This window comes from Melampsora larici-populina, assembly GCF_000204055.1.
Source record: "Melampsora larici-populina 98AG31 unplaced genomic scaffold MELLAscaffold_7, whole genome shotgun sequence".
Lineage (NCBI taxonomy): Eukaryota > Fungi > Basidiomycota > Pucciniomycetes > Pucciniales > Melampsoraceae > Melampsora > Melampsora laricis-populina.
Genome location: NW_006768771.1, coordinates 65,494 through 77,205, shown reverse-complemented (window position 1 = coordinate 77,205; position 11,712 = coordinate 65,494). Strand labels below are relative to the sequence as shown.

General features: G+C 43.7%; 4 protein-coding genes across 4 annotated transcripts in view; 1 reads left to right on the top strand and 3 right to left on the bottom strand.

The window, feature by feature from the left end:
* MELLADRAFT_103702 (uncharacterized protein) overlaps window positions 1–1,407 on the bottom strand; it is a gene marked incomplete at both ends in the record, with an annotated part of 2,300 nt that extends 893 nt beyond the window's left edge. Inside the window, 3 exons of the mRNA XM_007406658.1 lie at window positions 305–576; window positions 615–1,063; window positions 1,278–1,407. Coding sequence (XP_007406720.1) covers window positions 305–576; window positions 615–1,063; window positions 1,278–1,407 — 851 coding nt within the window. The remainder of the gene's footprint in view (window positions 1–304; window positions 577–614; window positions 1,064–1,277) is intronic.
* Window positions 1,408–1,796: 389 nt separating this feature from the next.
* Window positions 1,797–3,899, bottom strand: MELLADRAFT_60743 (uncharacterized protein; the record flags this gene model as incomplete). Its single annotated transcript, XM_007406657.1, has 6 exons — window positions 1,797–2,109; window positions 2,166–2,578; window positions 2,664–2,816; window positions 2,892–3,227; window positions 3,305–3,649; window positions 3,735–3,899. The coding sequence occupies 6 exons, from the start codon at window positions 3,897–3,899 to the stop codon at window positions 1,797–1,799; spliced, it is 1,725 nt and encodes a 574-aa protein (XP_007406719.1).
* Window positions 3,900–4,336: 437 nt separating this feature from the next.
* On the top strand, window positions 4,337–6,083 carry MELLADRAFT_95104 (uncharacterized protein; the record flags this gene model as incomplete). Its single annotated transcript, XM_007407007.1, has 2 exons — window positions 4,337–4,972; window positions 5,034–6,083. 2 exons carry the CDS (start codon window positions 4,337–4,339, stop codon window positions 6,081–6,083), a joined length of 1,686 nt encoding a protein of 561 aa, XP_007407069.1.
* A 2,191-nt stretch (window positions 6,084–8,274) lies between these two features.
* MELLADRAFT_124050 (uncharacterized protein) lies at window positions 8,275–8,795 on the bottom strand (the record flags this gene model as incomplete). Its single annotated transcript, XM_007406656.1, has 2 exons — window positions 8,275–8,294; window positions 8,363–8,795. The coding sequence occupies 2 exons, from the start codon at window positions 8,793–8,795 to the stop codon at window positions 8,275–8,277; spliced, it is 453 nt and encodes a 150-aa protein (XP_007406718.1).
* Window positions 8,796–11,712: the final 2,917 nt, after the last annotated feature.

Here is an 11,712-nt window from a genome sequence, read left to right as displayed (position 1 = left end):
AACGGTCTCGTATAACACAATGGAACATATGATCGCATCCACTATCTTCTGTACAGATAGTTATTTGAATCCAAAGGTCACCCAGATCAGTCTGGTTCCACGTGAAAGGAGTCAGAAGAATGTTACCAGGGTTTGACAGGTGCTTTGAGCCCGAGTCTTTGGCACAAACTATGACATATGTGTTCTTCTGCAAAGTACTTGAGGGGGGTCGATGTCCGATCTGCATGCCATTTAAAACTTAAAAATCACCATGCATGAGTGATCAAACTCACACTCAGAGGGCAAAGGAATTGACTGTACTCACTCTCGATCGAGTATATTTGATGCATATATTGTGTTTCCAGAGGCTTGGAATCCGTAAAGCAGAGCGCGGCGATCGTGATGTTCATAAGTAAAGTGAGTGAACGCGTACAAAAAATCCACCATGGAGCTTGCGCCCTCGTGTTCAGGTGGTTCGAAGCAGGTAGTGGAAGTCACGGTGGGCATGTGGGAGCTGTCGATCGGCTCTTGCAACAAGTAATGTTTATCATGGGATGTCTGTGTGGCACGTCGCCACAAGACATGGGTTTCAATGAACTGAACAGCATTGAAATATCAGAACGACGTGGGCACACATGAGCAATGACAGTACTAACTCGGGTATTCGCCACCAGTTGGGCCTCAGGAACAGTTAGGGCAGGAGTGTGCTTCCTCATCTTCTGCTTGAAACTTTCCAAAAGGGCAGCAGCGTACCAATCCTGCTGAACGATGAGCTGGTATCGCCCGGCGGATTCCGCTGATGTCAAATCATGATCGGGGGACAATTCACGTAATTCGATGTCATGGATGCCCACAGGCCCAGCCACCTGTGCTGTGACAATCGAGTAGTCCCAAGCATTGACGACCGTTGGACCGATGGTGGCCTTGACATGGCTAGGATTGAAATGGAACGGTGGGATGTCATCAGTTTGAAGCAGGGTAACAATCGCGTTGGTTTTTTTGGGTATCATTGGCAAAGCCAGTGATCTCGTTCCAAGTGCACTGCGTAGTTTCTCGGTCGCGAATCTCGGGGGAAGCACGGGAACTATATGGGGGGGAAAGGAGGAGATCTAGTAAGTGTTAGTGCGGTGGGTTAGGGGAAATCATGATGACATCGCACCACCGAAGACGCCTGGCCGAGGGGTCACCCCTAGAGGAGGGGACGACAGGAAGCGACCTGATGGCATGGAGAAGAAACATTCATACAGTTCCGTGTAAGTCAACGAGAGGCCGCTCTAGGGAGAGACAGAAGTACTGACGCTTAAGCACTCGCTTCAAATGTTCGGTTAGATTGTCGGTCAGATGTGGTGAATGGGCATAGTCCAGAAGATGCATGGGAGTGTCACCGATTGGAATGTTGTTCGGAATCGTGACCATCTTTGATGGCATGGTGTGCAAAATGGAAAAAAACAAAAATCGAATGGGGTGAGGATAGTATTGGGGGGTGTCATAATCGCGCTTTTGTACATCAGTTAGGCAAGGCATTTAGGTTGATTATTTTACAATGCCGCGGCGACCGATGGTGGAACACGCAATCACCATATGAACGCATAGAATATGCCATGCATTTCACCAAGCCCGCGACCAAACAACCTAACACCCTGCACCCTTTAACCACAAATCCCACAACCAAAGAGAAGATGTTACAGGAAGCTAACGGGAAGGGGGTGTTCAAACACCCTCTACAACCAGAGGTGATGCCTGGTGACAGATGAACGAGTCAGGAATGCATCTTGTGTTGCCAAAATGGACAGTTGACGACATACCAGAACATATGATTACCGTGGCGCTGGCTTGGGTGCGGCGGTGCTGAGACTGGCCACTTTCTTGAATTCCTTTTGGTAGACGTTGCGAGCTTCACCCACGGTTGCTTGTGGTTGAGAGCGAAACTTTGCCTCCATAATATGGCACTCCACTGCGCCAATCCAAAGGTGATATCGATAGACAGTGGAAATGCACAAGCGCCACTCAGCACCAAAATGTTCAGTCCATTTTTGCTGCAAATTCCCTTTCAAAGTGTCCTTGTACCATGCAAGCAGGCTGCTCACAAGCACTGTGGAACCTGGCCAACGCTTTTTGAGGGCGCTTGGCCTAGAACACGTTGGGATCAACAACTCGCTACATAAATGGGAAAGCTGAAAACTTACACTGTGGGGGCCTCGAGTTGCTCAAATTGACTCGATGCAGGTGGGGCGGGTGACTCCAATAAATCAATAATGATTGAAGATCTCACTGGTGATGATGAGGTGGACGGCTCTATCTCATCAAGTCCAGCTTCGAGTTTGATTGAGGGATTCGATGGCGATGAGCCTTTTGACTCTACGGATTCCATCGTTCCTTGGATTTCAAGGCCCTGGGGGGGCGTCGAGGGCATATCACAGATAGGGGGAAGTTCTGAATTCGACCAGAAAGCATCAAGTGGGGGAATGGAACTCTCGTCTTTAGGTGGTCGCAAGGACGATGGAATAGCCGACATGGGAACCTTGACGTTTTCAAGACGCACCACCAGGCTGCGATGGTTAGTCTGGTAGCGGTGGGGATAATTGACGAGAGTTTCACGCTGCGCCCAACATCGTGACCAAGTCAGTTTCAAAGGAAGGTCCGGCGTCCCCCAGGACCATGCTTGAAGAAAGAAATGTACTAACCCATGCGTATAGCTCAGTGTCCCAGACCGTCAGCGCCTGATTCCATTGGGGTCCAACAGCTTTGACGACGGCCTGGACCAAAAGAGGACTCTGGTTGAGGCAGGCGGTTGGCCATTGCGGAAACATTGCAGTGATTGGGCGAGATTCGAGTTCCTGTACCAGCATTCGAATCTCGATAAGACAATTGAGATCTGAGAGTAGGAGAAACGAATGCGAATTCAAACTTACATCAACCCATAGGTAGATCGTTACCATCTTGCGCTGATCGATGATATTGACGGCCTGGCGCGCTGCTTCTTGTTCCCGCTGAGCCCGATTTTGCTGAATCATGGCATGAGTATTAACGTCAAGCCGGCGGCCTAAGGAATTTGAAGTTTGCGCCCACTGATGTGGACGCGCTTGGGATGCAGGCGCCTTCGATGATCTGGAATTTTGGGCTGAGGAGGTAGTGGCGAGCGATGGGTGTTCATGCGTGGTTGTTGGCTCGAAGTGGCGTTGAGGTGTAGGGTTTTTCAACACGCGTGGGTGCACACGGCAAGCGGGTGACCCAAACTCGACGCAGCACTGTGTTGAGTTCAGAAGACATCGATGTCAGCACGATTCATGATGGTAAGATAATCAACGAAGAGAATCTTATTTACACCGCGACAGAACTGCGAGGGACATTCCTTGTTCGCGGTTTTTTTGTGATTCTGGGACGTCACACCTTCAAAAAACCTTTTGCACTGTAAGTTGGTTTTAGCGCGTTGAGCCAGGGTGGGAGAATAAGACGCAGTGCGAGGACTGGCATAGGGATGATATGCCTGCTTGGGCGCGGGGGGCAACTCGGGCTCCAGGATCTCACCAAAGGGAGAGACACGGGGGCCCCAATCTTCCGGTGTTGAGACGATCGGCCTGGGCTCGCCAAGATTGATGAGGGCAATCTCGTGGTTTAGTTGGTCACATCGCCAAGTTTTCCAATTATGTGAATTGGAAGGCGTGGGGCACTGTATCAGGGAAGGATACGAGGAGGTGCATGGGATTAGTGGCGCGTGTAGGATTATGGCGAAATGATCTTTGAAGGAGGCTTACACCGATGAGCCACGAATCTTGATTTGCCCGCTTGTAAACCATCGCGGTGAAGCACTTGGGACACCGAAGTCCCACCAGGCCATTGAGTCGAGGTATTGGTAGCTGAGCGTAGGGGTGAGGGTCGACCATCAAGTACGAGGCGTTCAGGAGTGTTGGGACCACCATGTCGGCTTTTTTGCAAGGCAAGTAGTGCTCGTAAATCGCTGAGTAAGGTAAACAAGGTATTGTGCATCTTGCCTTTGGGGTGGTGGGGTATGATACACAAAAAAAAAGGTGATGAAAAATTTCCATGAAACAAGGGGCTGCCCCGTGGAATGCTGAGCCTGTGAAATGTCTGCATCTTCTAAAGCAAAAGGTGTATCACCAAGATTTCGGACATACAGCCTCCCAAATCACATCGTTAACGCACCCATAGTGGATGCTCTTAACGGGCAGGTAAGGCTTAAAGGTTTGCATAAACCTTGGCCATTCTCATTTTATTTCCCCCGATTCTTCGGTGCTCCCATGCACGTAGATGCATCTCTCTCATTCATTCTCATCCTCGCGTTTCATCGCAACTCATCCTCGTCCTACATCGATTGGAGGTTGAAGACACAGTTAAGATGCTCAATATGAAGACTTCTTTGTGCACACGTTGCAAGACTCAAGCTTTGTGCACACGTTGCACATCTGGGATCGCAAGTGAGGCTTGTAGCATTGAGGTGTTATGCAGAATTCCTAGTATTGCAAAGGATTTGACCCAGCTAAAGAGGACCGGCGAGAACTTTAGCTTATGGGAACGAGAGCTGAAAGTCATGATACGCAACCTTTCTGGGTCATCAGACTACCTACAACACGAATTCAACAAGTACGATCCGAGGTTAAACCAAGCAGTTTTCAATCTCATATTCTGGTCAATTGACAAGGAACTTCAACACGCTATTAACATTGATGGGTCTGCCGGAGAAGCCTTTCAATTCTTGACTGATCGATTTCAATCGGCCCCTTCGACTCAATGTATCATGAATCGGGTCGATCTTCCCGAAGAAATATTAGACAACATTGTAAACATCATTTACCTTTACTCTACCAAAGAGGACAGCACTATGCGGAGAAGAAAAAATGAGAGAATAACATGGGACGAAAATCTGGGCCAGGAGGAAGGAGTATCCAATCAACTACCGCCTCTCACTACCTTTCAAAGCCTGGCAGTGGTCAATCGAAAGTATCATAGGCTCTGTCTTCCTAGAATGTGGCAGGTATGAATGTTTTGTGTATGGATTTCACTTCACACTTAACTGACTTCATCAAATTTGTCAGAAACTCTGGTTTCCGACTTCGTCGCCTGAACCCTTGTCGCGTTGGACAGAAGGCCTACTCTTGAACCACGGGAGGCTAGTCAAGACTTTCAAGTTTGAATTAGAAGATTTGTTGCTTATCGACAATGCCTTTGGAGGAGAGTTCAGAAGAAGTACTTACGATAACCAAGTGATACCCGAAACCTTAGAAGACTTGACGCTCTATTTAAGATGCGGGATTGGACTGATGAACATTCAAAAGATCTTCAATGCCTGTCCTCGTCTAGAGTCGGTATCAATGGACATTCGAGAGAAGTCATATCTCTCACAATTGTCTTCTCCCATGAAATCCCGCTTGATAGGTCTCTTTGGACTTATCCCTCAACTTCAACATTTGGATCTGTGGAACCTTCACTGGGGCTTACATCTTCCAGGCGAATTTGTGATTGATGTTCTCAAAGAGCTACCGTCTCTTGTAGCATTGGAACTCCGCCGCTTCCAATTTGTTGAAAAATCATCAATAGAAGAATCTTTGGGATGGAACCTGGCCCAGCTGCAGAACCTTCGCAAATTACGTCTCGAAGATGTCACTTGCAAAGATCAAACTTGGAACTTGAACTCTTGGCCTCGACAGCTTACATCGCTTGAAATCTACTGTCGTCGCGGGTTAACACCTGTAATGGTGCACAACCTCCTCAGCGGGTCTGCACCCTGTCTTACTAGACTCAGGTTACAGTTTGACTATCGGCCAGAAGAATCAGATGTCGATATTCTGACTGACCTCCCCGCTCTTAAACAACTCATTCTAGGGGTCCCAGGTTTCTCCCTTACAAGCTTTAAAGGCTGCAAGAATATCGAATCGATTGACTATAAGCGTATAATGAACAGCGATCGATGGGACATGGTGAAGCATATTTTGTGTACATATCCATGGCCCAAACTCTCAGTTTTGAATCTTTATACAACAACAATCGACAGTCCCAATAATTGGAGACGGCTAGATAAGAAGGATGTGGATGAAATATGGGATGCTTTCAACATCAAACTCTTGATCAGTACAAGCTGCTACTAGGGCCGCTGATCTTTGTAAAAAAATGAGACGGGCTGAAATTTTGTAAGTCTTACTATGATTGAAGAACTTTTTTCTTTTCTGTCGGCGCCAGGCCATTGTTCAACAATAATTGGTTGATCTATTATTCATAGACCTTGTATGCTCAATGATTGATACAAACCAAAATTGACCACATCTTGATGATTCACGATAACATCTCGCACAAGAGTCAAGTCCTCTATGCTCAAGTTCTCAACAAATCCGATATCTACAAAGTAAGCAGTACAGTAAGTCTTAGGTTAATCAAAAACTTGAAACAACGACATCTTGATCTATTCACATGTGTATGTTCTTCCTGTTGCTTGTTTAATGCGTTCGATCTCAGCTAATATCAGATCATTTCTGATATAAATAGTCAGACAAAATATCCATCTTTCTTCTTTACCGATGCAGAACATCAAATCTCGACTTCCTAACTGATAAATTCTCACACATCTTTACACTTGATTTGAACCTTGTCCTCCTAATCTATTCTCTTCAAGATCTTCATTGGTTGCCTGATATTCAATTTCATATGTTCGCATTGATCAAAAAATTGATGCCTCTCTGAGTTTGAACCTCGGTGAAGCGTAAGGGCGCTCCGTATCGATATATGTATTGCCCTGCTTGACAGCTATCAATCATCATACTTATCTGACAAATTATCCGATAACATCAAAGGACTTTCAAAGCCTTCACCGATACATGCACAGTCTCATTCTTCTTATTGTGAATATTCAACTTTGGTGTATCTTCTCCCGCACCTAATACCTTACTAAGTTGTCAAATATCACCACTTGTTTCTATGCAGCTTGCAACAATGTTCTGAATGCATCATGAAATGAATAAAATGCAAGTCAAGCACACACTTGAACAAGTCTTGGTCTATTGAGCCAAATATTGAATGGTCGATTTTCTGCAGCGCAAGCTTTCACCCATGATCTGATAGCATTTGATAAACCGACTTCGGAGTTGGCTGAGTTGAACGGTATATCCATATTGTGTCGTTATTGGTTCGATATTTGGCTTATTGATGTGACTCATAGCATGCCATAGCTCATGATTTCTACTATCGGTGCTGCATTGACTGCTTCTCGGCCAGGCATGTACTGAGCTTCGTCACTTGAAATAGATTCACTGGTAAAAATTTTTCCATATATTTTCAAACTCAAATGAAGCACTGAGCATCTCTTCATCATTCGAAAGACTCCCAAATAGACGCATTCAAACTTGTTCCAGTCCGTATGCCTTGATATTCAATTCCATCTCAAGTCCCATTACAAACTTTTCTCCTTGATCTCCTCCGATTATCCAGGTTTGTTTTACTCAAATTTACCACAGTACATAATCTTTTATGATGAAGGTATATAAATACTAAGGAATTTTGAGGGGGCGAAGGTGGTTAAATGACAAGCAGACTCTTACACTGAGGGAAGGTTAGATGACCCCATATAAACTGATCGCAATCACTTCAGCTTAGAATGTAATAAGTTGAACACAATTTTTCGGGAAACGTAATTGAATTTCCACCATGATCTGATTGGATTGTGAAGTCCCTTTCAAGAATCCACCCATTCTTTGTACAACGATAGTGACTGATCAACTCGTGCATCGTAAATCAGTTTTTCTCATCTAGACGAAAACTTGTAATAGTCGTTTAGAATCACCTTCATTTTAATCAAGAGAGTGCTCAACAGGCGCAGTGTTGCTTGCAAGATCACTACGGATGGAAGGTCTGTACTTGATGGGTACCACAAACTTACAGGGTCTTGGGACACGTTTACTACTACCCACTTTTCAAAGATCAACTTTGTGAAGATCTGGAAAGAACCCACAAGCTATCTCAAGTGATGATGCCCATGTTCTCTTTTATTCAAAACTCATATATACCACAAAGCAACTAATTACGAGGATTGGGAGGATGTATTTATGATATGATCTCACTTTGTCAAAATCAACTTTGTGAAGATCGAGGAGAAAACCCAAAAGTTATTATTCCAAGCAATGAGTCTCATTGGCACGCCATTTTAGTACGAGCCTTATAGATGATAAATAATAAACAAATTTTCATTCTATAGCAAACACGAATCAATATCTAAAATCATTCAAGAAAATATCCAAAGAAGAACAGTTCATGAAAGAGAGTATGTAGAATTTTGAGAAGAAAAGCCATTCATTTCGATCCCCGACGTCCTGTAATCAAATCATCGAGTATAAGCAAAAACAAAAATGAAAGACAAGAATAGAAAGCGAGGACATACCTTTGGGAGAACGAAATCTAGATTTGTTTCTTTTTTTGAGGATAGATCTAGGAATGACCATAAGGAAGACCGCATTTTGTTGGAAATATCGAGGAGGTAAATTTGTAAAATGAGATTCAGTAGGAGGAGTAACAATGATAATGGGGATAGAAGAAGGGGGAAATTCGTCAAGGTCTCTATCGAAGTTGATGATTTCGTTGGCGAAGAAACAGAAAGCTAAGAATCCTGCAAGGATAGAAAAGACGAGAAGAAATAGACAGATTATAAAAGTCACTTCTGAAGGTAAGAAAGCTAAGATCATAACACCAATGATTGCTACTAGTCGAAATTTCTTTGAGAAAAGCAAGTGGACGATGACGAATAGTAGAATGGTTGGTAAAACGTAAATCAAGAGTATTTCAAAGAGCTTATGGTAGAGTAGTGAAGGATTCATGATGAGAAAATGGATTGATTAAAAGACAAGAAGGTGAAAAGATAAGGGTGAAGTTGTTCGAGATTTGAAAAGAATCAATCAGTTCGAGATGGTAGGGTAATGAAGTGTCGCCTTGGCCGAAGAGAAGGTTTAAATACCCCATCCCATGCTGATCGCAAGCTGATCAGCTTTTTGAAATGTAACATTATCATTATGCTTAAAGTGAAATGTGAATGCTTTCTACAATATTCCGATCAATTTGTAAAATCACCTTCAGATATCTATCAATTGCTTTTACCACATCAGTACAGCCTCTAATACTAATTAATGAAAGCATTAGAGACTAGATGTGTTATTCGGACCCAACAAATTTTGATATGTATCTCGATTGCTTTTAATGTTGTTCTTTGTAAACAAGTGTACTTCAATTCAAAAATTCTTCAACGATCATGGTTTACGATCACTTCGGATAGGAAGACTGTTTTAACCGATGTTCAGTTCGAATTTACTCAGGTCATGTCTCTGACTCTTTAGTCTCGAGCTGCAAATCCGAGTGCTGCCACGTCGATAGTCAAAAATGCAATATCTGATGATAATGATGACTCAACCCTAAGATTATCCACATCTCTGAAGGGTGATCCCTTTTTGAATTGTTTAGTTGTTTCACATTAACTTCAGTGGCTGTAGGAATTCGATGAGAAATGGCTGTTCTATTCACGTTTTGTTTTCTTCGTACAACTTTCTCATGAGAAGACCGAGGACAAGAAAACAGAAGTAGCATTCAATATTTTGTACGTGTGTTCAAAGACTCCAGTCCATATAAGCCTGGGCTATAGGGAGAAACCCATGGACAATCCCCAAAGAGGATGTTTTCTGAAGGAAATGTACTATAATAATCTGAGGCTCGCCGTGCAAGAAACCAACAAATTTTGGTAGACCTCCCAAGAGATCATTGGCCGGGTTGGAGTTACTTTGGCTTCAACAGGCGACACGGAAATCGAATCTTTTGCCGCCATTCTTGTGTGTCGTATCAGGTAATGGTATCTGAACGTAGGTACGAAGATGTATTTTCCAGCTAGTCTTGGTATTATTAATACCCACATGCTGTGTACCAGCATACGTCCAGTTGGACTTTGGGGAAAAATTTACTCTGCTCCCTATCTTGCTACGGTGTAAGTGCACCTGTTATTTCATCAGGTTAGTACAATCCTTCGGGTGCAAGACTGCAGTAAATCGTTTCATCCGACTGAACACATATTTTAGTTCAAGAGCCTGGTATTTTTCTGTCATTATCAATTGGGTGGATGGATGTAGGTACAGCCAAGGAGATATCGTCGCAAAGCGATAAACATCAAGGTACATGTATGTTGGAAGTGTCATTTTGGATCTATGTCCGTCCGAACATCGTAGTTGGTGACTTGAGCCTGAAATCTTCTGAATGTGAGCCTCCAATCGAACACGTGTTGGTTGTTCGATCACTCGTATGATTGAGACTCGTACATACGCTGCACCTTCCATAAAATGGGCATATTTAAATTCGAATGAGCTTGAGGAGGACTCAGAGGGTATCGTCTCGAAGCTACTGCTGAGTTGGGTGTCTTCAAGTGAAGGATGGTGTGAGTTCAGGGCTAAAAGCTTAAAAATTTAGTGTTACGTTTTTACACTTAGAGCGCGTTCACTTAGCGCGGTTTTTCAGAAATCGCTTTTTGAGCCACCACTTTCGTACACGTACTGTGATTCTACTCACAATGTTAGGGTGCGAATTATGAGCAGGAAGTAACTTGGTGTTTAGATTACTGGGGAGATGCGGAGTCTTTATATAGACGAGCATCTTTGAGCAAAACATAAATAAGGAAATAAGAGAATACAATACGAACGGCGAGAACGCCGTGATACAAGATATTTAGGCCCCGTTTGGCATGGCTTACAAAAGCGGGGCGAAATGCATTATTTTTTAAAAATAATGCGTTTTTCGCATTTTCAAAAAATCATGTTTGTTATCAATTTCGCCCCTTTTTTACAAATGCATTTTGCAGCCAATAATCTATTATTTCCTTCCAAAACCTCGCATTTTGAAAGCTGCCCTTGAGCAGCTTTCAAAATACGATATCGCATTTTAACACCAGTGCAACCCTTCGATTTCGACCCTCGGCAGGATCAAGACGTCCTTTTTCTTCAAATTTTGCTAAGTACGACTTTTCTTTCGAACTTCAACCTCAACCTCGCACCTCACCTACTGATTTCTCGGATCCACCATTTCCCTCATCTCGTTTTCCTGACCTTCGATTTCTGGACTTCGGCCACCTCTTGCTTTTCATTAGTCAACGTGATGTCTGCGGAAGGTGTTAAAAGTCCAGCGCATTTTGGGAATGGTCGTAGTGAGTTCTTGTTACGAAGCCTTTTGGAGCAAGCCACCAACGGTTTGCGAGTGGAGAATACTTTCAAAAAAGAAGCATGGACCACGATTGTTGAAGATTTCAACAAGCGTTATCATGAGAATTACATGATGCAAGCACTCAAGAACCATTATCAATCTGTACGTACCTGATTGATAGATTTTTTTATGATCGAGTCAGGTGATTGATCAGGATTTTGTTAGCAACGTAATTCATTCAAGATCTTTATGAGCCTTAAAGAATCAAGTGGCGCTGGTTGGGATGATGAGATGAAGATGGTAACTGGTTCAGAAGCTTGGTTCAATATAAAAACTCAAGTAAGTAATGTTTCCAGATCATCGTCTCATCTGCTATATGCACTGATGAAATTTGTTCATCAGGGGAATCCAAAGTACAAAGCCTTTAGAAATAAAGGCTTTCCTAATTACAAGCTCATGCGCCAGCTTGAGGACGGTCGAAACACCGATGATACGATGGTTCGAGGCAGCCGAGTTCCCAAGAAGACACCGATAAAGCGTTATGAGCTCACTGCCGAGGAGATG